General features: G+C 46.1%; 2 protein-coding genes across 4 annotated transcripts; one reads left to right on the top strand and one right to left on the bottom strand.

Moving 5' to 3' along the window:
• Window positions 1-351: 351 nt before the first annotated feature.
• On the bottom strand, window positions 352-6000 carry MARS2 (methionyl-tRNA synthetase 2, mitochondrial; the record flags this gene model as incomplete). The annotated part of the gene is made up of 3 exons (XM_082770435.1): window positions 352-3182; window positions 5296-5630; window positions 5763-6000. 3 exons carry the CDS (start codon window positions 5998-6000, stop codon window positions 2004-2006), a joined length of 1752 nt encoding a protein of 583 aa, XP_082626561.1. The 3' UTR covers window positions 352-2003.
• A 109-nt stretch (window positions 6001-6109) lies between these two features.
• On the top strand, window positions 6110-23534 carry AIFM1 (apoptosis inducing factor mitochondria associated 1). Of its 3 annotated transcripts, none has more exons than XM_082770802.1 (17): window positions 6110-6212; window positions 8223-8365; window positions 10259-10349; window positions 11316-11339; window positions 12428-12540; window positions 12667-12797; window positions 13532-13622; window positions 14409-14493; window positions 15153-15229; window positions 16776-16884; window positions 17571-17678; window positions 18646-18734; window positions 18817-18957; window positions 19503-19645; window positions 21304-21428; window positions 22511-22707; window positions 23308-23534. In XM_082770802.1, exons 1-17 carry the CDS (start codon window positions 6146-6148, stop codon window positions 23377-23379), a joined length of 1806 nt encoding a protein of 601 aa, XP_082626928.1. In that variant the 5' UTR covers window positions 6110-6145; the 3' UTR covers window positions 23380-23534. The 3 variants fall into 3 exon arrangements, with proteins under 3 accessions (XP_082626928.1, XP_082626929.1, XP_082626930.1); XM_082770803.1 differs by lacking the exon at window positions 8223-8365 and adding an exon at window positions 9819-9946 and having other exon boundaries at window positions 6128-6212; XM_082770804.1 differs by lacking the exon at window positions 6110-6212 and adding an exon at window positions 9819-9946 and having other exon boundaries at window positions 8261-8365.
• The last annotated feature ends 1316 nt before the right edge of the window (window positions 23535-24850 follow it).

Genomic DNA, 24850 nt, shown 5'->3' with positions numbered 1-24850 from the left:
CTAATCCTCCTACAGATTCAGTCTGAACACTGGCCTGCTCTCAGCAGCACATGGCTACTGGAAATGTGCATCACAGCTCTGTAACAGCATCAGTCTGAATGGGAGATCATGACCAAATAACCCCTTTCTGGACTAGGTGGTCATATCTGCCAATAGCCTTAGGGTCTTAAGGTAAAGGGTTGTTTCTAGCTGTCATTTGCCATCTCTACTCCTGCAGGAGGTCTGGCATTCCTGCCATTTGCGTCCCAGGTTATTTGCCTTGTAAAGATATGCGTAGGAAAAAGGGCTCTCTAACAGAACCTCAAGGCAGTGCACATAGCACGCCCTGTTTTAAGGGGTAAGCATTTTGCCTCAACCCATTTTCATTTCCCTTAAAGTACACCAGGAAACAAAGCAGCAATATTCAAACCCTAGGCAGTGCCTTCAGTTTATTCTCTGCTACCAACTGCACTGCTTAGGTGTACCCCCAAGGTGTTACCCCAGAAACCTCCCTAGCTGTCAGCCCAATTGATACAGGTAGTTTGAGTGTGTCTGCTTCCCCGTTGTACTAGATTTACATGGCAAGGCTTTGGTAGTGGGGGGGCTGCAGGAGTAACCTTTGGGAGAAGACTCCAGAAACTGCCCCATGTCAGCTAAGAGCCAGTTCCAGTCACCTCCAAATGGACTCACCGCTGCCCAGAGCCAAGCAAATATGTGACATTGTGTGTGCCCCTGTGACAGCAGATTTAAGAAAGGGAAAAAAAAAAAAAAGAAAAAAAAAGAAAAAAAAAAACCCTGCTGCACCACAGCAGCTGGGAGAGAGGAGTGAGAAACAGCCCTGCAAATACCAAGGTGAATGCAGCAGGAGGCGCTCCAGGCACACAGCAGCAGTTCCCGAGGCCTGTGGAGAGGTCCCTGGTGGAGCAGGCTGTCCCCCTACAGCCCATGGGTCCCACATGGAGCAGATCTCCACGCTGCTGCCCGTGGAGGAGCCCCCGGTGGAGCAGGTGGATGTGGCCTGGAGGAGGCCCTTGTGAGGCCCCACCTGGAGTACTGCATCCAGGCATGGTGTCCCCAGCACAAGAAAGATGTCGACCTGTTAGAGTGAGTCCAGAGGGCTACAAAGATAATCAGAGGGTTGGAGCACCTCTTCTATGAAGAAAGGCTGAGAGCTGGGGATGTTCAGCCTGGAGAATGCTCCAAGACCTCACTGAGGCCTTTCAATACTCAGCAGGGTCCTATAAAAAGGATGGATAAGGACTCTTTACTCAGGCAGGTAATTATAGGACAAGGGGGAATGGTCTTAAACTAAAAGGGGATAGATTCAGATTAGACATTAAGAGGAAATTCTTCACGGTAAGGTTAGTGAGGCACTGGAACAGGTTGCCAAGAGAAGCTGTGGATGCTCCATCCCTGGAAGTGTTCAAGGTCAGGCTGGACGGGGCATTGGCGTACCTGACCTAGTGAGTGGCACCCCTGCCTGTGGCAGGGAGGTTGGAATTAGATGATCTTTCAGGTCCCTTCCAACTAGGGCCATTCTGTGATTCTACAAAGTGAGCGACTGAAAGAGTGGCATAGACAAAGTGTTCGGGACTGACCACAGCTCCCATTCCCCTGTGCCATTTGGGGGGAGGTAGAAGAGGGTGGATGGGAGGAAGGCGTTTTTAGTTTCTCCCTCTGCTGAGTCTGTTTTGCCTGTGACGATAATTGTTGAGTGATCTCCATCTCCTTATCTCAACCCTTGAGCCCTTTTCATATTTCCTCCCCATTTCCCTTTGAGAAGGGGGAGTGAGAGCAGAGTTGTGGTGGAGCTCAGCTGCCCAGCTGCGTACAACCACACCAGTTCAGGCAGATGCCTCTGGCAATCACCTACAAAGGACCAGAGGGGGGCAGCGCAGCCTTGCTCAGTTTTGTTTTATCTAATTTGCTTTACCACCAAGAGATGGGAGGGACATGCTCCAATAAAGATCACATTTTCTGGGCATTCCTGGAGGCTGTTATTTACAAAAGCTATTTGTGAGAGACTATAGCCTCTTGTTCTCTATCTGATGCTGACTTGACTTCTCGAGTCTGTGAAATAAGACGCCGGTGTCAGGTCCAAGCTGTCTCCCCTCAAAGGGACACGGCTTCCCATTGTAACGTGGAAGAAACGTCAAATTTGAGAGACCTCTCTCTTCTGGCTCAACAGCCAGCCTGGAAAGCAACTTGTCTGCAGTGCATGGGATCACTGGCTGCAGGAGAGTCCCAAAGACCCGCAAGCATTCCAGCGTAACGTGGATGATGGTGTCAAGCCACAGCTTCTCTGCAGGGTGATTTCTGTTGAGTTTCCAAGGCCTGTGTCTCTGGAAGAAACCATTGGTCTGCCTTACACACAGAGCAATGCATTCTAAAGCCTTGTAGATCTGGAAATCTTCAAAATAGCTAGCCACCTGCAGCGGCAGAGAAGCCACAGACACCACAAACTCATAGTCTTCAGCAGAAGCCCTACCCAAGGCTTTTGTCTCCCTGTAATCCAAGATCTTTGGGAAACAAGACTCTGAGAAATAAGGGTAAGTGTTGCTGGGGTTAATGCTAAGGGCTGTTGACCGATTCAGAAGTCCCCCAAGCGCATCTGCCAGTTCTGAATTCAGTACCTTAACAACCTTCTCATCATAATAGTCACAATCCCGCTCGGGTACACCCTGCCTTAGCAGGAAGTACCGAAATCCATCTACCGTGTACTGTCCAATGCAAGCGGAAGGGTCGATCACGTTGCCCAGGCTTTTGGACATCTTCTGCCCACGGACAGTCCAGTGGGAGTGCACAAGAATTTGCTCGGGGGGTGGCAGCCCTGCTGCCATCAGCAGCGCTGGCCAGTAGACAGCGTGGAACTTGAGGATGTCCTTGCCCACGACGTGGTGCGCAGCGGGCCACCACTCGCCATGTGTCTCAGGGTAGCCCACGACACTCAGGTAGTTCACCAAAGCATCTACCCACACATAAATGGTTTGCGTGGAGTCACCGGGGACAGGGATACCCCACTGCAACCGGCTTCTCTCACGAGAGACAGACAAGTCTGGCAAGTCGTCTCCCAGCCAGTGAAGCACACGCTGGTAGAAAGGGTCGGGAAAAACGGCACGGGGGTTGTCACGGAGCCACTTCTGCAATGGGTCCCGGAATGCAGAGAGCCTGAACATGTAATTCTCCTCTTTGGTCCAGTGCACCTGAAAAAACAGGAGAGAAAAGAATTACAGTCCAAATGCACTGCAAATGGTTTTAAAATTTGCACACAGCACTCTCAGCGGGGATTTTGTCACATGCTCCCTTTGTGTTTGGGTGTGCTCCCTACCACGTAAAGCCCTGGTATAGTTCTATGCCTAGAGGGACCTCCTCTCCAAAGACACCACCTCCGAGGTTCCCCAGAGCAACACCCAAGAACTGAGGCACCCGGGATTCTGCTTTGAAGGATCCTCATGCCCCCAGGGAAGGAATACCTTTCTACAAGCCGCCTTCGTGTGTCATCAGGCAAGAACAACGGAGACAAGAATACACTTTCTTAGAAATGTAGTTTTGTGATTACGGGAGAAAATCATAAAAAGACAAAATAACATTCCTGGTGGGTGCTCTTGCTTTTCTCCTAGGTGCTTCTACTCTTTTTCCTCCATTTAAGATTTAATGCATTTTAGTTGCCAACTTTAGCCTATAATTATGTCTAAGTACTGACAGCTCTTCTCTCACAGATTTAAATTATGTAACATAGCTGAAACAATGACAACTTTGTGGGTACCTAAGATACAAGTGAATTGTGTAAAGATACTCAAGAGATCTGTGGGAAGGTCAGGATTCTTATTTTTTAAAGCTGACTAAGGCTCTAAAATAAGACAGCATCATGCAGGAGAGTTTAATTTTCTAGCGCTGAATCCAACAATTTTTGGCTGAGCCAGAAAGTGCCTCACTCTCAATATGACCAGTAAAGAACACACCACCCTAGTGGTATGTTGCACTTCAGTTTATCTAATTTCAGTCTGTAGCTGCTACTACCTTTGCTTACTTCATTAAAAGGTTACCCCAAAAGACATATTATTCCCTGCATAAATCATAAACAAGTTACACAAACTTCTTTTTTTTTTAAATTCTGAATTCTTTATCATTTTCCATAAGCTTCTTCAACTCTGGGGTATCAGCTCTCAGCACTGCCCAGGAGTAGCACTGTGCACAGAGCTGATATTCCCTGTCGTCTTCCATCCAGCCCTGGTCTGAGGAACACAGGGTAGTTCAGCCTCCTGCTTCCAGCAGTCACCTGTGCATCCTGAAAACCACCACAGATGAAGGTCACAGAACCTTTCCAGGCAGCCTGTTCTACTGTCCTCATGGGGAAAAACTTCTCCTTAGACCCAGTCTGAACCTCTGGTTTCAGCCTGTGACCATTCTCTCCCACCCTCCTGTCATGTACCACTGGAAGAACCTGGCTCCATCCCCTTGATGATCTCTTCATAGGTACAGGGAGCTTCAGGGAGCTTGTTCTCAGGGTGTGGAAGCCTGCTGCCTGTATTTTAGATCTAAGGAATGATTTATTTGCCTGAAAGCTCGTTCTCCGTGGCCCCAACTACATTAGGTGCCTAACAAGAGATTATTTCATAACATACTCCTTTCTGTGTGAACCAATGCTCACGTGCCCCAATCTAGTACAAATATCAGAGGAGCATAACCTCTGCTTAGCTCTGAAGCATGATTATCTGCCACAATTGTATTAAATCACGTTCCTGATACCTTATAGAAATTGCAGTGGCAGAGACACTCTAGGTCAGGTCCCATACTCCTGGCTGCACCATTCAATTGTGAGACTAAACCACAGGCAGGTACTCTTATTGTGTTTAATTTAGGTCCAAACCCCGTGTAATGACACATGACTAATTAAAAATATCTAGAGGCCAAATGAAACTGCCTCACTAACTAGGTCATCTGAAAATCTGGGCACCCAACAAATAGCTCAGTTATAAACAGCTTTATCCTTCCTCACATCTAACATCTTTCATCACCGCTTCAGAACATTGTTTCCAAGCCAATGGCCTGTGAAACTCAGCAGCGGGTGAATCCACATGCCTGCCACATGGCTGAAATTTAAAATTCACTTGGGGTTTAGAATCCCATTGGTATCTCTCCCTTATGCAGCCATACACGGCTATAAGACGCAGCAGAGAGACATTCTTTGAGGCATAGGCAAATCTCAACTGACACGAATTACAAAGCCCACGGGAAGCACTAAACGTCCCCAGATTTTCCTAGAACAAAGTACCAGACAGTTACGCAGTGCTTATGCAGATATGCTATGGTTACCTCATGGCCAGTCTCCGAAGACACCTTGTACGTGCGCCCCTGGCTGTCCGTACGCAGAGCGAGCTGGCTTTCGGGCAGGAAGCACTCATCTGGAGTGCAGTACCAGCCCTCGTAAGACCCTTTGTAGAGCGCCCCACGCTCCTGCAGGGCACCCCAGAAGTGACACACGGCTCGCTGGTGGCGGGGCTCGCTGGTGCGGATGAAATCCGTGAAGGAGACGGCTGCCTGGGTCAAGGCCTGGCGGAACAGAGCCGAAACGCGGGCGCAGAGCTCCGGGGGCGACGTCCCTGCCGCAGCCGCGGCCTGCTGGATCTTCAGCCCGTGCTCGTCGGTACCTGAAACGCCACAGGGCCGTGAGGGGACACACACGGAGGCGGGGGGGGGGAGCCGCGGCGACCGGGCACCTCAGGGGAGCCCCGTGAGGAGCCGGCAGCGCCCAGCAGCGGGAGGTTAGGGCCGGGGCTCACCTGTGGAGAAGCGGCCGGGCCCGGCGCCGCGAAGCCCTCGCTGGCGGTGCAGCGCGTCGGCCAGCAGCGCGGAGTAGAGGTGCCCGAGGTGCGGAGGCCCGTTGGCGTAGAAGATGGGCGTCGACAGCAGCAGGGGGCGGCAGCGGTGGCCGGGCCCTGAGGCGGAGGAGGAGGAGGAGGAGGAGCGGCGGAGCGGCGGCTGCGGGACGCTGAGGCGGCGGCGGAGCGGCCGCAACATGGCGGCGGCGGCGCGGAGCGGGCGCGCGGGAAGGGAGGGAGGCGGCGGCGGCCAATGGGGAGCCGGGCGGCCGCGCGTGCGCCGTGGGGGCGGCGGGGGTCGGGGTGGCTGCTCGGGGCCGGCTGGCGGCGAGGCGGCGGGCGCCATGTTGTGCTGCCGCCTGGCAGCCCTTGGGGCGCGGCGGCCGCTGCGGCCCCTCGGCCCCGCCGCAGGTGAGCGGGGGGAGCTGAGGCGTGAGGGGGCTGCTCCGGGAAGGTGGGGTGGGAGGGGATAGCTGCTCGGTGCTGCCGCGCTGGGAGGCGTTGGGAAGATAAAGGGTTGCGGCAGGGGAAGCGGCGCGAGGTGGGCGCTGCGAGCCCTGTCAGGGAAAAAAATAAAATAAAATAAATGTGGTGCTGGAGCTGCGAGCGGCGCCTGCGGGGCTGGCGTGCCCCAAGGGAGCTGCTGAGGTGCATTAGTTCCCAAGGACTGTTCCAGGAAGCCGTAGTGTAGCTGGGGTTGGTTTACTCGCATCCATTTGGATGCTCACGGCTTCCAAATCAGCTCTGTCTCGCTGATATATGCGAGGAAATGAAGCGGGTGTAGCGGTTTGTGTGTTACGAGCACTGAAGTAGGCAGAAGGTGCTTTCTGTGTCAGGGGGAACGTGTTCTGCAGAGAAGCCCGGGCACAGCTGGCCGGCAGTGTTAAAGCAGTGCTCAGCCATCGCTGTGACGCTGGTAAAGGTCTAATTGAAATACTGAAGTTTAATCTCATACTTCAGCCTAAAATAAAACGGTATGTGGCTGTTCAAGTAGATGTGCTTGTTGTCTTGCTTGTAAGGTTTACTGGGCTGCATTTGGATTGGCAGCCCTTGCTGCTGCCCTTCGTTTGGGATGCCTTTGCTATCAGCAAAAGCCTCCTCCTGGTGGTAGTTCCTCAGAAAACTGGTGGCAAATTGACTTTTTGTTGGTATAACCGTACCTACTGCTTGTCCTAACGTGGCTATGTTAGTGTCTTGGTGTTGGAGCAGTGGCTGCAGGGCAGAGCTCGGAGGGCTGTGATCAGCAGCGCTCAGTCTGGCTGGAGGCCTGCAGCCAGCGGTGTCCCCCAGCGGGGCCGTACTGGGCCCAGTCCTGTTCAGCTTATCCATCAATGACCTGGACGGTGGAGCTGAGCGCGCCCTCAGCTGGTTTGCAGATGACACAAAACTGGGAGGAGTGTCCGATACGGTGTGGGCTGTGCTGCCAGCCAGAGAGACCTGGGCAGGCTGAAGCCTTGGGCAGCAAGGAACTTCATGGAGTTGAACAAAGGCAAGTGCTGAGTCCTGCAGCAGAATAACCCCCTGCACCTGTACAGCTTGGGAGCTGACCTGCTGGAAAGCAGCCCTGCGGGGAAGGACCTGGGAGTCTTGGTGGACAGCACGTTAACCGTGAGCCAGCACTATGCCCTCGTGGCCATCAGTCTCCTGGGTGCATTCAGAGGAGTGCTGTGAGCAGGCCGAGGGAGGGGATCCTGCCCATCCATCCAGCCCTGGTGAGGCTGCACCTGGAGTCCTGTGTCCAGTTCTGGGCTCCCCAGTACCAAAGGGACAGGGAGCTCCTGGAGCAAGTCCAGTGGAGGGCTATGAAGATGATGAGGGGACTGGAGCATCTCTCATGCGAGGAGAGGCTGAGAGAGCTGGGCCTGTTTAGCTTGGAGAAGACAGAGGGGATCTTGTAAGTGTGTGCAAATACCCAAAGGGAGGGTGTCAAGAGGATGGGCCAGACTCTTTTCAGTGGAGCCCAGCAAGAGGACAAGAGGCAATGGGTACAAACTGCAGCAAGTTCTGGCTGAATATGAGAAAATGATTCTTTAGACCAGCACCTGCTCCTGACAGAAGAGCAGGGAGTAAGAAAAGCAAATGCATAGTACGCACATATCTCTGATGTACTCTCCCAGTGATACGTGGCTGGAAGACTCCTTCAGCAGGAGGTAGTCCGTGGATCTTCACTGCAGATGGTCTTGCTATTAATTGGCTTGTAGTAGTTTTTGATCTTGCTTGTATTTGTGGTATCCACAGGTGCCTGGAGCAGTCTTGTAGCTGTTCTGGCATAGAATAAATCACTGCGGTGACATGATACTGTGCTTTTCAAACAAATAGCTTATTTACTATTTTTCAGAAATGACTTAGGCTCTAATTTTAAAACACAACTCTGTATTGACAATCTTTTTATGTTTTTGTCTAATAAATTGTATTCCTTAGGCAACTTGTTGCAGCGCTGGAATGTGCCCATAGGACTACAGATGAGCAGACAAGTGGCTAGCTCTGATGTGCCTGGGGGCAAAGGCAGTAGTTCTGTTTTTGCCCTTATTATGGGCTTGTCAACGTTAGGAGCGGGTGTATATGTAAGTAGAAAGGTAGTTCATAGAAAAAAGCTATGCTATCCTATCAAGTGCTTGTTGTATTTCAGCTAACTTTCCTTAGCTTTTTATCTTTCTAGCTATTTCTTCCTTTGGTCAACTTGATAGAGGGGAGCTAACTGAACTATCTGGAAATTAACTTACTTTTTTGGTGGTGGTGGTGGTGTTTTTTTGTTTTTATTAATTATAAAGGCACACATTTTTACCAACTACAGCTCTGTCTGTTGTCTTGTATGTGACAGTAGCATATGGTTCGGTGAGAATTTGATGGTATATGCTGCTAATACCAAAACAAACCTTTATTTGACAGATTTCAATTCAGAACTTTAGTGTTTAGCTTGTGTAGGTATACCAAATCAACACAGTGTTGAGAAGCACACGTTTATGTCTGACTCAAAGATTCAAAAGAGTAAACCTTTCCAGCCTAACCTAGAGAGTAAAACACATTCCCCAACAGCTGAAGAGTGAAAGCATTACCTAGAAGGGGACAGGCCCTAAGATTACATTATACAAATCTTTGTTAAGATTTTTTCCTCTTTGAAGATCATATTTATTTAAAAGGTTTGAGTTGTGATTTTTCTCCTAATGAAATTTCCCCATGCAGAAGACTTCTGAGAAATAAATAGAATTTCAAAACAGTGCATGGAGGAAAAGTATGTTTTCCTATTAAATATTCCTTCATGTGCCCTTATTGTCCTTTTGTGCTTCTTCCATCTGCCAACTCATACTGAGTAGCAGCAGCAGTCTTGCCTGAGCTGAAGACAGCAGCTGTAGGAAAAACTGATTAAGAAGCCAATTAAATTTCTTGATGGACTTGAAAGGAGAAGAAGCTTTGCTCTGTCATTCAGGAGGAGATACACCTCTGAGTGTGAAAAGCTTCTTTGTGAAATAGAACAGCATTTTAGTGGTGTGAACATCTGTGGTTATTGTCTAGCTGGAAAGAAGGTTGGGGTAAAAATTCTGGAGAAGGGCCAGAAACCATGGGCAGCTGTGACCTGTCACTATATATATATATATATATACACATTTAATTTAAACTCCACTCATCATCTGCTAAAAGCTAAAAAAGTAAAATCTTTGTTACTTGTAATAAGGGAAACATTATTAGATAGTCTTGAGAGACGTGTGTTCCCAGCTCCTTCCCCTAGTCCACACTGGAAAATCAGTGCTTCATCTGAGCCAGACCTTTTGTTTTGAACATGAAAGATGACTTAAATAATTAAGAGGTCTTTATCTTCTGAGTCCAAAACTGTAAGTATATGTACTTCTACCTGTAGCACCAATGTTTCTTTTTTTTTTTTTCTTTTTTGTTTCATTTTTGACAGACAAGGTAACTGAAAACATACTCTCTTCCTTCCAAGATCTGTTTAATCAAGAGTTCTTCTTAATACTCAGCACTTTCCCTCTCTTTTCTCTCATTGCCTGTCTTCACCTACAGTTTTGCAGTGTCATCATCTAAGATACCCTTCTAGATCACTAATGTCTTCAGGTGTTCCTGGCAAAGCTGGCAGCAACCTACTGTTCTACTTAATTGTAGGAGGAACAGTCACAGGGGCAGGAGCTTATGTAAGATGCTTAAATAAATGTGTTTTTATTGGGTGAGCGGGTGGAGGGAGGGTACCTTAATGTCATACCAAGTTAGTTATTTACTTCAGTTAAGCCATCCTTGTGCTCCCTGGCCTCAAATAATTTCGAGGGACATTGACAAATAATTTTACAGATTTATTATTCTGAAATAATGTAGTTCTTAAGGGAAAAGTTGCCTTACAATAAACTTTTCAACATTTAATAATCCAAAACAGAAGTTTACAGGTGCGGGAAGCCGAATGATGCCTTGATGCTGTAACACGTACAAGGTGTTTTCTTGTCTATCTCTAGGTGTACAAAACGTTAAGAGAAAACAAAGAGCGTTTCACCAGCCGTGTCACAACAATAACAGCACGATCCCAAGAAAATGCATCATCTCCTGGTGGGTACTAGCTTGTTATTTCTGTGTTTAGATTTATTTTCCATAAGCTCTTAACTTGAGACTCCTAAAACAAATAGAACAGAGCCCTTCTCAGACCACAGATTAGCATAAATTGTGCCTTCACAGCATTGATGCTTCTTAGTGCATTCTGTTTTTTTGTGTTTGTTTTTTTTTTTGTTTGTTTGTTTTGTTTTGTTTTTTTGTGAATTCACTTGTCTTCTCAGCATGGAATGTGGTGCTAGCTTCCCCTGATGCATAACTTCTATGTTACAGATGAAGTATCCTTACACACATCCCTACAGATAAAAGTAGTGTGTCTCTCGGGGTTTCTTTCTGCAGTTTACACCTTTCATGATGAAAGGAGAAAAGGTCCTGCTTTGGGTTTTCACCCTTACCTGGTCTGGCAAAGACATTCCAAGGGAACAGTATGGTCTGCCAACACTAAACCCTCAGTGCTGTGCCATGTCCCTGTTCCATGCATAGTAGGCTGGGGCAGCAAGGAGTACCATGCTTGGGCCATGTATAAATGGAGGAATCTTGACAATTAGTGAAGCTCTTGATGCCTGGCAGACTGTGTGGCCCTGTCTAAGCTGTTGGGCCAAAGAACGGTGTATTTCATAGTAAGAGTGGCTTCAGGTCGTAAAAAATAGCATGTTCTATGTCACTTGGTTATGAAACCAACATATTATCCTGGAAACAGGACAGCAAATTAATTGCTTTGGTCTGAAGAAGAGGATAAAGCATGTTTATCAGGGTTGAGGCTGGAAAAGAGAGTGAGAGGTTAGGTGTTGAAGCAGAGGTCTGTAAGTCAATGTTTCTGGAGTCTCTGCCCCTTTATGGTGATGAGTCTGTTAATAACGTGGTCTTGAATCAGCTCTGAACTGCAGCTTCCTAAAGTTATCCTTGTTAGATTGTGTTTTGTTGCATTAAGTCAGTGTCGACTTTTTTTTTTTTTTTCACATACAGGTGCTGCTTCTCAGGGCTCAGCAGGTGAGGTCTTAATGGTAATGTTTGACTTATTCCTACATACAATTTAACTGCATGTTGTTTAGAAACAGTACCTGTGTGTGAGGGGAAAGATATTCTGGTAGAAATTCAAAAGCTGGACTCCTTTTGGAATGCAATTAAAGAATAATATACCTTAGGATTTCTGGTATGGTTTTGAGAATTTTGTTTTCTTATAAACTGATTGTCCAGTGCAGAGTTTTGGTCTTGATTTATGTCCATAAAGGTGCTGAGGAAATGTAGCTAGATCAAACACTCAGCAGATTGTATTTCCCAAATAATTTTGACGTTGGTTCCTGATTTGAATGGCAACCCTGTCATGTAGAATTCTGAGGTTTTTTCTCCTGAATACTTTTTTTGGCTGTCTCTCTTGCTAACTCAACAGATTTACTATAAAACCTGACTGTTGGATTTCTAGTACAATATTTGGCCAAAGTAGAGGCTGAGCATGTTTTCATTATCCTGAGTATACTCTACAGAGAATGTCCTGATGATATCTGAAGCTTCTGAAATTGCATGTTCAATGCCAGAAACAAACTTTGGGGGTCTTGACTTTGCAGCCTCTTCACTGAGCTGTGCAAACATAAGCAGCATTCTTAAATAGATCAGTTAGTAAAATGAAACTCTTTGAGAGTCTGCTGGACAAGCATTTAACAGGCTGTCCAAATGTTAGTATTCAAACTTGCTATGTAGATCGTTTTTACTCCTCCCAAACTCTTAAACCAGAGAAAAGTAGATTTATAACAGATGAGCTAAATCATGTAAGCTGTGCTGCTGGCCTGTTCTAAAACTCTCAGTAGTCATTGAGCTCAGCTGTGCAGATCTAGCTTAGAAAAACTGTTTGATAAAATATGCCAGTTTGAGTTATGTGGGGAGCCTGCTTTTAGTGAAGCAGCAGCATGGTTCATGGGAACTATATTGGGCTGGAAGGGAAGGGAGGAGAAAGTATTTGAAGGGCAGTCTGACAAAGGAAATTTGTATGTGAAAGATGTCTGGTGGTGTACTCTGTTCTTTGCTGCTGGGCAGTTTTTCATGTTGTATTTGTAGTAAAATGTCTAATATGTCACCTGCAGCTCCAGAAGCTCACCCTGAGGTCCCATCTCATGTTCCTTTCCTGCTAATCGGTGGAGGAACTGCTGCTTTTGCTGCTGCCCGGTCCATTCGGGCTCGTGACCCTGGTGCCCGGGTAAGAGATGCCCTGTTCTAGAGCAGAGTTGGGTGGATGGCTGAATACCATGCTTGCTTCGGAGCCCTTGTGTGTGTTGGCATTGCCTGCATCAGTTCAACTGACAAGTTTAATGACCAATTAAAGGTGCTGATTGTGTCTGAAGATCCTGCATTGCCCTACATGCGTCCACCCCTTTCCAAAGAACTGTGGTTCTCAGATGATCCAAATGTGACGGAGACTCTGCGATTCAAACAGTGGAATGGCAAGGAGAGGAGGTATGTCACTTAGCAAAGATGAAGAAGAGTGTTTATGAAAGTGTTTATGAGGATAAAAGCGTTCTTGTGAGAGAGCTACTGGAGAGCTCTGAGGAACACAGCAGCAATGCTGTTTAAACAGATCACTGAGTAGACTTCATGTTTCCCTGTGATGAAGAGAGTCCTGGGTTGTGCATGGATGTGTTCGTTGTCAGTAGAGTGACTGAAGAAGGAACAGATCGTTGCATGTTGTGGGCAGAACCTGTGTGATATTTTGCATTGGACCATCTGAGTTGTGGAGTCCAAGAGACTCCACAATAAGAGGCTGCAGGCATGTGGAAAGGGGCTTCTCAGAGATGCTGAAATGTTCCAGAGGTGGCAGTTATGTGCTGCTTAGTACGTTGTGTTAGCTTAGTGCTAAACATCACTTGAAACTTGCTGTGATTCCCTTAATCATATGCTGCTGGGAGAAATCCTGTGAAATAAGTTAGTGGTATAGGTGAGGGTATAGCTTCACAGTTCAGAGCAGAGCTCAAGAAACCTAGGATCCCACTGGATCCTTGTGACATTTATGATATAAACCCATACTGAAGTAAATACATGAACTTAACAGTGTGAAGCTGCTAGTTTTTAAAAATAAATAAATTCTGGAGCTTGTTACAGGTGCACAGAGTTGTCTTCATATCATTGGTAATTTCCAGATAGCTGGTGTCAGAGAGAAACTGGAACTCATTTGATAATTGAGCTTTTTTCAGCATATATTTCCAGCCGCCGTCATTCTATGTGCCTGCTCGCGATCTGCCTTTTGTAGAAAATGGTGGAGTAGCAGTTCTCTGTGGCAAGAAGGTGAGTGCATCACTAGCTGTTGTTCTATCATCATACAGCTCTTCCCAAGCAAAACCCATGGTCTAAGCTTAAAAGTAACAGCTGTAAACCCTTGTGGGGGGTTGGCTGAGAAGGTGAATATGAAAAATGTGAAAAATTTATACAGTGAATCTGGGACTACCCTAATCTTAAGAACAGCATGTGTGAAGCTTGAAAGCAGGAAAAGCTATGAAAAATAGTAGTGATCTGAGGGAAGTTGAAGCAGGAAGGATGAGATTGGAGTATGTGCATGGGATGAGAATTTATACAGTTTACAAACAAGGTATGGCAAAATTGGAACTAGGCTATGTATCAACTAGAAGGAGAGGTAAAGAGAGTAGAGTGTCATCTGAGTTGTGGATCATAACATGAGCATGAGCATTGTACAGAGGCAGCAGAAAGGTGAAAAAGAATTCATGGTGAGGCTTCTACTATATTTGTCTCCTCAATTTTCTGTATATTGCTAAAATAAGACTTCAGTGATTTCAGTCTTCTTACTGCTGAATCACTTCTAGATTCAGATCCTGGGAAGATCGGCCCGATCTGTTATTGCTGCCAAAAGAAGCTCTTTGAATTTCTCCTTCCAGTCTTCTCCCTTCCCTGCCTGTCCCGCCCTCCCCTTTCTGCCTCCCAGTAGAAAAATAGTAGCCACTTAAAGGTGGGGGAATGTTACAAGTTTTCTAATCAGTAGTCTGTGCAATTTTAACTCAAATGGATGGAATTACAGTGGGTGGAAGCCTGAGCTCTCCTGCTTGTTTAATTTTGCAGGTTGTGCATATGGATGTTAGAGGCAACATGGTGAAACTCAGTGATGGTTCCCAGATATCCTATGATAAATGTTTGATTGCCACCGGTAAGGTTTTTTTGTGTGTGTTTTGTTCTCATCTCCTCCTTACTCTGTGTTGTGTCAGGCTTTTTATTTCAGTGACATTTACTTGGCAAGGAAGTTCCTGCCATGCGTATCAAACTCTTTGCCGAGCAGTCACATGAAGGACAGTCAGACCAACAAATGTGCCATGGGGTTTTTCACTTGCCTTGCATGAGCCAGATTCTCTGGGACGTTCAAAGTTTTACTCTGAAAATCGGTAGGAAAGGAGGAAAAGGTGACTTCCCCAGCAGCTGGGTAAAGGAACTCCTGTATAGCTCAACACTTTCAAATCCTGCCTGTGGCAGTAGCAAGGAGAACCAACTTTTACCTTGGCAGAACACTGCTCTAGCATCTACCCCTAGCAGTTCCACAGCCCTATGGAGTGGGACTGACTGTCTCCAGTTAGTGGAACGAAGTGTATAGCATTGGATTTCTATTTATTTTTCTTCTGTGTTACTTGGGTCACCTGCTGCTTGCACAGGAAATCTTTCATGGTAAAAACCCGGAGCACAACAGCGAATAGAACATACTGTAACAGCTTGAAAATCACAGTCCAGACTGAAGTTAGCTCTGCATTGACTAGATAAACAGTGACAGGGCCAGCAGTCACTAGTCTATCTTTCTATTTATACCCTCCCCTTCAGGTGGTTCCCCAAGGAATCTGCCCGCCATTGAAAGAGCAGGAAAAGATGTCCAGCAAAGGCTGACACTCTTCCGAAAGGTAAGCTCCAGTCTCTGCTAGTCCTGTGGTGAGGTTGAAGAAATTAAAACCACTACCATGATTTTCAGCTTGTTCACTCTTCTGCTTTGGGTCTAGGACAGCCTTGCCATGGCAGCAGCTTCCCTCAGCTGATAAAAACAGGAGTGTGTTTGCTGTGTATTCCTTTCTCTGGGTGGGTGAACAAGTTAAGAGTCTCAGACACCACCTTCGCCCTTACCTCAGGCCTGAGAGCTGTGTTATGGTGTTGGTTTTAGTCTCTTTCCTCTATGGCTTTGTTGTACCTTCCAAGCATTTTTAAACGCATGAGCAGTATTAGATCTATGATTTTCATCTAAGACTGCAAGTCAGTTTGGACTGTAAGCATCGTGTGCCTTCAGGACAATGATCAGATGGTGTAAGTTAGGTTAGTGCTCCAGCCTGACACCGCTCCTGAATAAGTGTATGCCGTATTTCTGCATCATATGGGTAAGAGGTCAGCCTTTAGTCTGAAACGGAACAGAAATTGCTCTCATATGTTGAATTTTTAGTGGAGTATGAAGTCGAGTGTTTGTGTTAGCTCTGGGATTGGCTTGGGTAGTTTTCTGATGAGCTTATAAACTAATGCATGTGTCTTCTTCATGGCATTTCTTCACCTTCATCCTGTGCCTTGGGAGAAAGTGAATAAAAGACACAGAAGTTGGTTGGTGGACTTCTGTTTTCACAGTAGAGATTCTTTTTCTTGACAAGCTCCACGTTTCTTGAAAATGTGGGGTTTAGAACAGATATACAGGTTTCTCCTCAGTCTAGTTCAGGGAATGAATCAATAATAAGAATTACAGAATCGTCTAGGTTGGAAGAGACCTCCAAGATCACAGAGTCCAAACTCTGACCTAACACTAACAAGTCCTCCACTAAACCATATCACTAAGTTCAACATCGAAACAGCTTTTAAAGACCTCTAGGGATGGTGACTCCACCACTTCCCTGGGCAGCCCATTCCAATGCCTCACAACCCTTTCATTAAAGAAGTTCTTCCTAATATCCAACCTAAACCTCCCCTGGCACAACTTTAGCCCATTCCCCCTCGTCCTGTCACCAGGCACGTGGGATAATCGACCAACTCCCACCTCACTACAGCCTCCTTTAAGGTACCTATGAGCCCCATGGAATCTTGCTGCTCTGTGCTGGACTTGCACTGTGGTCTAGTTGTTGTCAGGTTTGGTTTGATCAACTGTGGCACAGGAAAGTTGTGTTGTGATCTGTGGTGTGCTTACAATACTGCGTGTACTTCAGATCATTTGTGTCTGGAAATTTCCTTCTAATTTTCTCTTGACAGCTGGGGGGGGAAACTCAGGAATCTGAGGCTGTCTGGACAGGGAAAAGTTTGCACCAAGACTGGGAAGCCAGAGGTTGTTTTTCTTTGTATGATAGAGGAACAAGGGAGATGTGCTTCTTCCATTTTCTAAGCTGAGGAGAGGGCTACTCTTATTTCAAAGGGAGAAACTGAAGAATTTACCCTGCTGCCTTTCCTATTTGAGGATATTTGAAATGGGAATACATCTTTCAGGTCGAGGACTTCAAAAGTCTGGAGAAGATTTCAAGACAAGTCAAATCCATCACAGTTATTGGTGGTGGCTTTCTTGGTAGTGAGCTGGCCTGTGCTCTGGGAAGAAGAGGTAAGTGTGCCTCTGCAGGCAGCTTGCTTTATCTGACACCTTTACAGAAGTGACAGACACTGAGTGCAAGCAGCCTGATATTTTAAGCTTCCTTTTCATTCCCCAGCTGCTGAATTTTCACACGGATTTGTGATTTGTCTGAAATAACCTTAATGCACGTGCCTTTTGTTGGCTATATGGGCTGGCCTGGTTTTCAATTCTCTCATTAGCTGTCAAGCAGACCCTGACTACAAATGTTTTTGTAAATTGGGCTTTCTGTAAGCTTTGCAGACCAGTGCATGTCGCGAAGTCATTCCACCCTGTAAAAAGTAATATATTTGTGCTCTCATACTAAAAGGCATCATAAAATTACTTCAAACTGAACTTTTTTTTTTCAATTGTCAAATGCCAACAGCTTTCTGAATAAACTTTTACTGTTAATTTCTGCAGGATTTCAATAAGAAACCGAGATGTTAAGCATTTTACTTTGAAGTTTGCTGTCTGTTATCCTAGAGTTTTCAGGTGTATGTGACAAAGTGGATGGTCACTTTTTGATTCCTGTGGAAAATGTGGGGGCCAGAACTCCCAGTTTTGGAGACCTCTGCCAAGCTCCTTGTGTAAAGCAAAGTGAAGCTTGTGTCCTGAAATCTGTGCTACTGCTCTTTATTGATGAGATGTAAGAAGTCTGCTCTTTGCTTTCCTCTCAGCGCGAACCAGAGGCCTGGAGGTGATTCAGCTGTTTCCAGAAAATGGCAATATGGGCAAAATCTTGCCTGAATATCTGAGCAACTGGACCACAGAGAAAGTCAGAAGAGGTAAAGCTGTGTCTTAGTGCTCCTCCTCTGCAAGTGGCTGAGCTGTGATGCTTAGATCAGTGGCTATTGTGTAACTCTTCTTTGTACAACACAGATCTCTGCTTGTTCAGCCTGTGGAGTCTCAGGAAAACTGGGTCTGTTGCAAGGTGGCCCAAGTGCAGAACAGAACAAGTTGTGTTTCAGGCTTGCCCTTGAGCAGTTTGGGTAGCACAGAGCTGCCAGGGCTCTCACTTCTTAGTTGTTCGTCTGGCAAGGACAAACAAATATGCATGGTGATGCCAGTGATACACCTGGAATATCACTACAGAGAGTGATCCCTACTGCCAATACAGCTTGCAAGTTCTGAGTTGCTCTAAGCCTCATGTAATTTTCCTTCTTACAGCCTAATCTAGTTGGCCTAGAATCAGTTTGAGAGAAGGATTGTGTAGCCCCATGCCTTATGCATTCACCTTTAGTGTAGTGTTAAATTGATCTGTAAGATCTGAGACACCTTTTTTTTCCCCATTTCCTATATGTACTGCAGAATCTGTTCCTCTGGATTGATCAGTAGAGTGGGGACAGAGGAAGGAGGGAAACTGGGGCTGCAAGCTACAGGACCCAGTAACTGATGGGTCCAATTTACTTTCTTCTCCTTGTGGAAGCTTTCCTCGTAGAACCTCTGGGTCTGGCTGTAACAGAACAGTAGGTAATTAAATATCCTTATGGCCTGAGAACCTGTCTTAGGGAGTTCTTCTGGATGTGACTTTGCCATCATATGAGATATACTTTCAACTGTCATTTAATTAGCTCTTTCTGACTTATTGTCTGGATTTCTTTCTCCTTGTGCTTCAGTAAAGATAAGGTAGTCTCCCTCTCGGTTCCTAAGCTGGTTCTTGCACTGCCTCCATCTTAGTTTGCACTAAGGACATCTGCTTCACGTGAAGACTATTGCTGAGCAAGTAATTACATTTCTTACGTTTGTTTCCAGAGGGTGTTAATGTTATGCCTAACGCCGTGGTCAAGTCTGTCTCTGTCTCTGGAAATCGACTGGTGATTAAACTAAAAGATGGCCGAAAGGTAAATTTAAATGCAAAGGGTGAGTAAGTTTGCAGAGAGGCCACTGAGAGAATTAGAATAGTAATTATAAATTCTCAAACAGGTGGAGACTGATCACATTGTGGCTGCAGTAGGGCTGGAGCCTAATGTGGAATTAGCGAAATCTGCTGGTCTGGAGGTAGATTCTGACTTTGGAGGATTCCGGGTCAATGCAGAGCTGCAGGCACGCTCCAATATCTGGGTGGTGAGTATGTGGAGGAGTTTTCTGTCTGCTAGTTAAGCTGATGCAGTCAAAACACACAGAATTGTGGGGTCTGACGTACCTCAATTAAGTGAATAACAGCACGTTAGTGAGGCCACTTGTAGTGCATACCCTGCCAGCAGCCTTGGAGCCTGTTCATGCACTACAGCATGTTTTGTTACTGTGGTAATAAATGCATATTTTTGAATATTTTTGAATATGTAAGAGGAGTTGGGGTAAATTAAAATGTAGCACAAATTACGCTGTTTCATGGGAGTATTTAGAGTCTTTTTGGTGGGAGTCATGACTCTGGCTCCTCTGAAAAACGCGTACTTGATACTGTCTTAATTTTCTGAAGATCAGTGAAAAATGTTGAGAAGGTGGAGCTTCTGCGCCATGGGGAGCGGGAGCAGGTCTGAGTTGGGTTGTTAGGAAAACTCAGTTCATTATTTGAGTTGGTTCTCCTCCCAATGCCTTTTTTCTTTTGTGCATTAGTTTGAGTTTTTGATGTCTGTGTTCAGTCCTCACTGAATGAATCTCTCTTTAAGGCTGGGGATGCTGCCTGCTTCTATGATATCAAACTAGGTAGGAGACGTGTAGAGCACCACGATCATGCTGTTGTGAGTGGAAGACTAGCTGGAGAAAACATGACGGGAGCTGCAAAGCCCTACTGGCATCAGTCCATGTTCTGGTAATGTTCAGTTCTTCTTTTGGTATTTTTTATTTGGCCATGTTGTAGGAGCTATGACAAGATATGCCTTGTAAACGTTCTGTTTTCTGACTGCAGTGAAGCTACAGCTGAGCTGGGTTCCTTGTACGGTTGGCTGGCATGTTATTGGTATTTCTTTCATTCTCCCCAGTCTGTATTTGAGATTTATGACCAGTAATTTAGAAATGCACATACAGAGATACCCATACTGTTTTGTGTAATGCATCTTTGTCCTCAGCATAGTTGGGAACACTTTTGACAGACTGTGCTTACTAAGTCCCAAACTACGGCTGAATCGACTACTATAAGCACATTCAAATTCAGCTGGTGCCCAGTTCAAGGAGGTGTTAAAGCAACATGCAGTTCTCTTCAATCTTCTTTAAATGCACTCTCTCAAATATGCACTAAATAATTGTCTGTGGTGCTAAGTCTAGTGGTTATAAAACAAACGTGCCAGAAACTTAGTCAAATGGCCTTAAGTAGAACCTGGAGGAATACTTGCTTCTGCCTTGACCTTGTCTCAAGTGACATTAGTACTTAGCAAGCAACACGGAAGACTTCTGCAAGTACTTATGACTAATTACAATTTAGTACAACTAGTAATTACAGGCAAGTAACTGTCTACCAGTGTTCATATCCATATCCTGAGGTCAGATGTTTAATTTTTCTAAAGGGTCAAGATACACAGCTCTTGGAATTAGTTAAATTTCCTCCAAAGGAGTAGTTTTTAAGTTTTTATTCGCTAAGCTGGTTTCTTCTGAAACTGGTGACCTTAGATTTGCTCTATCTTGATTACTTCTTTCACACTGATGTATGCTGTGGTGGTTTTACTCAGGTGGGCAGCCAAGCTCCACCACAGCCGCTCTCACTCCCCCTCCTCGAAGAGAAAGAGGGAGAAAATACAATGAAAAGGGATTAAGGGTTGACATAAGGATCGCTCAACAATTATTATAACAGGCAAAACAGTAGGAAGATGGGAAGATCTATTATTACTAACAAGCTAGAGAAGTGAGAAACAAAGGAAAGAAACCAAAAACGCCTTGCGTGCGCTCTTTTCCATGGGCTACAGGTCCAGCCTGGAATCTGCTCCAGCAGGGGTTCTCCACAGGTCGCAGCCTCCTCTAGGCCACATCCACCTGCTCCACTGTGGTCTCCTCCACGGGCTGCAGGGGCACAGCCTGCTCCACCATGGTCCTCACCACAGGCCACAGGGGACTTCTGCTCCGGTGCCTGGAGCACCTCCCACTCCTTCACGGACCGTGGGGTCTGCAGGGCTCATCCTCACTCCTCTCTCTCCCAGCTGCTGTTCCTCAGCAGTTTTTTCCCCTTTCTTAAATATGCTCTCACAGAGGTGCAAACAACATCTCTTATTGGCTCAGCTCTGGCCAGCGGCGGGGCCCTTATCTAACATTGGGCAGCTTCTGGATTCTTCTCACAGAAGCCTCCCCTATGCCCTCCACCCCATACCAAAACCTTGCCACATAAACGCACTACATGTGCATCAGAGGTGGTGTTAGTCAGTGTGTGTGCCATGATCCCTCCTGCATGACACTGTCATTAGGGCTTGGGTTAGACTTGCCCTACATTTGTAATGCTAATCCTATAAATGACTTTTTTTTTTTTTTTTGGTTCATTCCTAGGAGCGATCTGGGCCCTGATGTAGGGTATGAAGCCATTGGACTTGTTGACAGTACTTTACCAACAGTAGGGGTTTTTGCTAAAGCAACAGCAAAGGACACACCAAAATCTGCAACGGAGCAATCAGGTAGGTGTACAGCCTTCCTTGGGAGCTGTTTGTGTGCATGCAGGTTTTTGTGTCTTGTTCTGTGTAGTGGCAACAGTCAGTCTGATCTCATGGCAGAGCACTCTAAGACACATCGTCTGTAAGCTTCTTTTCTAGACCAAGCTTTGAATGCTGGTTTTAATGTTAAAACATGATTAAAACAGTGTTCATCAAGACCACATCATGTAACTAATTTACCAGATTAAACACTTTATTTTCCCAGTCAAGATTAATTTCCTCCACAGAAATAAACTCATCAGGATATGCACAAAAGAAATTGTGCAAATCTAAGCATATTTATTTTGCATATACAGTCTGCAAGAAGGAGACTGTTCAAGGTCCCAATCTAAGATCCTGTAAGGGTTGGGGCAATCCCAAACATCAGTACAGGTAGGGTGATGCATGGATTGAGAGCAACCATGTGGAGAAGGACTTAGGGGGGTATTGGTGGATGAAATACTTGGCATGAGCTAGCAATGTGTGCCTGCAGCCCAGAAAGCTACTTAAAGGGGGACTACAAGAAAGATGGGGAAGAGATTCTTTACCAGGGTGTGTAGTGATACAAAAAGAAGTAACAGTTTTAAACTAGGAGAGAGTAGATTTAGATGATAGAACGAATAAATTACTTACAATGATGGCTAGATACCTGGACAGAGTTGTCCAAGGCAGTTGTGGATGCCCTCTCCCTGGAAGCGCTCAAGGTCAGGCTGGATGGGAATTTGAGCAACCTGATGTAGTGCATCTCATGTCCTTGCCCGTGGCAGGGGTTCAGAATTAAGGCCTCTTCCAACCCAAACCATCTTGAAGGCCTCTTCCAACCCAAACCGTTCGGTGAGTCTACAGCGTGTTTGGTGACGGAAGCCAGGAGTTGTCAGCGTTATGCTTTGTGTTAGGATTGCTTCGTTATTGTGTTAAAGAATCCTAACTTTTGCTGGCGTCAAGTCAAAGAAAAACACCCCTCAGTCTCTTAGAGAAGCCTTCTCTTTAGCCTGCCTTTATCACCGCAGGTAGAGAGCTGCTGCCTTTTTCTGCACTGGTTCTTTGACGTGACATCTTTACATTAGGGACAGGTATCCGATCGGAAAGTGAAACCGAAGCAGAAGCTTCAGAAGTTCCCACTTCTCCAAGTGCTTCACCAACGCCTCGCGTTCCAAAGGAAGGAGAAGATTATGGCAAAGGTGTCGTTTTCTACCTCAGGGACAAAGTTGTGGTGGGAATTGTGTTATGGAATATCTTCAACAGGATGCCTATAGCTCGCAAGGTTAGTACAGGACTAGTATGCTGAACAGGGGGACTGTTGCTTTCAGCTTGCTTAGATCTGGGATTTGCTTGTCAAAAAACCAATCTGCCAAATGAAGCGAAATGAGACTGACTGAATGCAGATAAACTTCTGTAATGAAATGTCAAGTCTGGCAGATGAAAGCAGAGCAGTGGATATCGTCTTCGTGGACTTCAGGAAGGTCTTTGACACCGTGTCCCATTAAGATCTTCACAAAGAAGCTGGTGAAGTCTGTGTTGTAGACAGATATTGCTACATTTCAATTTGGCTGTAGTAAATACTGTTGTCATGTGGTGGTGGTGGTTTTATCCTACTGGGCAGCCAAACTCCAACACAGCTGCTCTCTCACTCCCCCTCCTCAAAGGGAGAGGGGGAGAAAATGTAATGAAAAAATGGCTCAAGGGTTAAGATAAGGACAGGGAGATCACTCTCCAGTTATTGTCACAGACAATATATTGTCACCAGGAGGCTTTTAGAGAGGATCTAAAATGTGTGGCATTGGCTGGGTGACTGTGTAGGGCTTGCAGTGCTGTTTTTTTTTTATAGCATATACAGGTTTTAATGCAAGCTTCCTTCTTCCAGATCATCAAAGATGGGGAGGAGCATGCTGATCTCAATGAAGTAGCAAAGCTTTTCAACATCCACGAAGACTGAGCTCCAGAATTTAATTGCTGCAATAGGAGTAGGGCAGCAGGTTCTTGCTGACTGTGTGTACCCCTTCATCTTGGAGAACTTGCTCTGAGCACTTGTTAATATTTCCCATCACCTAGAATTCTAATGTTTGCACCAATAAAATCAGATTCTTCTAACTTAAATGTCTTCTTCCTGCACATGTTCATTACTGGTTTTGAAAGGGGAGCGTGCTGTGTGCCTCTCTAAGCTTTTCCCGCTTACCAACAACAAAGAAGCCTGCAGAAGTGCCTGTTTTCTTGCAGCACGTTCTGGCTGGAGATCTTTCAGTACTGCTGGCTAACTTTGGGGAGGGCTGTGCTCTTGGGAGTTGTTATGAGACTGCTGGAAGAGGGACACCGGTGCAGGTTTGGAGAAAACAGGTTGGAGGGGGTGGGGAGAACCATTCACTGGTGATGCCAGACCCAGGGTGTGCTAGCAGGAGCATGTTAGCTCCCGTGCTGCCGTGTGGGAGTTGGGGTGCTCTCTGATAAAACTGAGATCTCAGCTGTTCCTGAAAGGTTAAAAGAGATGCAGAGATGGGTTACAGCACCATACAGGGGAGTGGAGCCAGAGAGGTAGCATTTCAGAGTGTAGCTGGAGATGATTTCCACCAGTCCTGGGACCAGTACTGCTTAATATCTTTATCAGTGACACGGTGGGATCAAGCGAACCACGAGCAAAGTTTGCAGCTGAAACCAGGTCGGGAGGGAAGTGTTGGTCTGATGGAGGGTAGGAAGGCCCTGCAGAGGGATCTGGACAGGTCAGGTTGATGGGCAGAGGCGAATGGGATGAGGTTCAACATGGCTAAGTGCTGGGTCCTGCACTTTAGCCACAACAACCCCATGCAATGCTATAGGCTTGGGGCAGAGTGGCTGGAAAGCTGTGCAGAGGAAAAGGACCTGGGGGTGTTAATTGATACGCACCTGACCGTGAGCCAGCAGTGTGCCCAGGTGGCAGAGAAGGCCAACGGCATCCTGGCTCGTATCAGCCAGGGTTTGGCTGGGCAAATGAACTGTCCTGTACTGAATTAGTGTCCTCAGGAGAGAGTATTGGTCTTTTGAATAATCTGCTTACTTGATTTTGGTATAATCCTGTGTAAATCAAGGTGCACAGAGCTGACCTGTTACTTCGAAATGCTAACAAGGACTGAGTATCCAACAGAAGGGCCAGTCCAAATAACTGATTGTCCAAATTGTGGGATGCAATGTTGGGTCAGTTTGGAAGTAGGGGGTGAAATAAATTGTCCAAACTATGGGTTTTGGAGGGAAACTGGCAAATTGATTCTGTAAATAGGAGAAGTCACATTCCTGTGGAGGTGGGTAGTTCTTGTCTGGAAAAAGATACTGACTACTTGGGAAAACGTTGGCATACGTGATCTTAGTGAGTGTTGTCTTTTTCGTTGGCACTCAGAGCAACTTACCAGACAACTCACTGCCCGAAGAGTCCCACAATT

Source organism: Aythya marila (genome assembly GCF_965140915.1).
Source record: "Aythya marila genome assembly, chromosome: 13".
NCBI lineage: Eukaryota > Metazoa > Chordata > Aves > Anseriformes > Anatidae > Aythya > Aythya marila.
The sequence above is the reverse complement of the archived record's forward strand: the minus strand, read 5'-3'. Positions and strand labels throughout refer to the sequence as shown.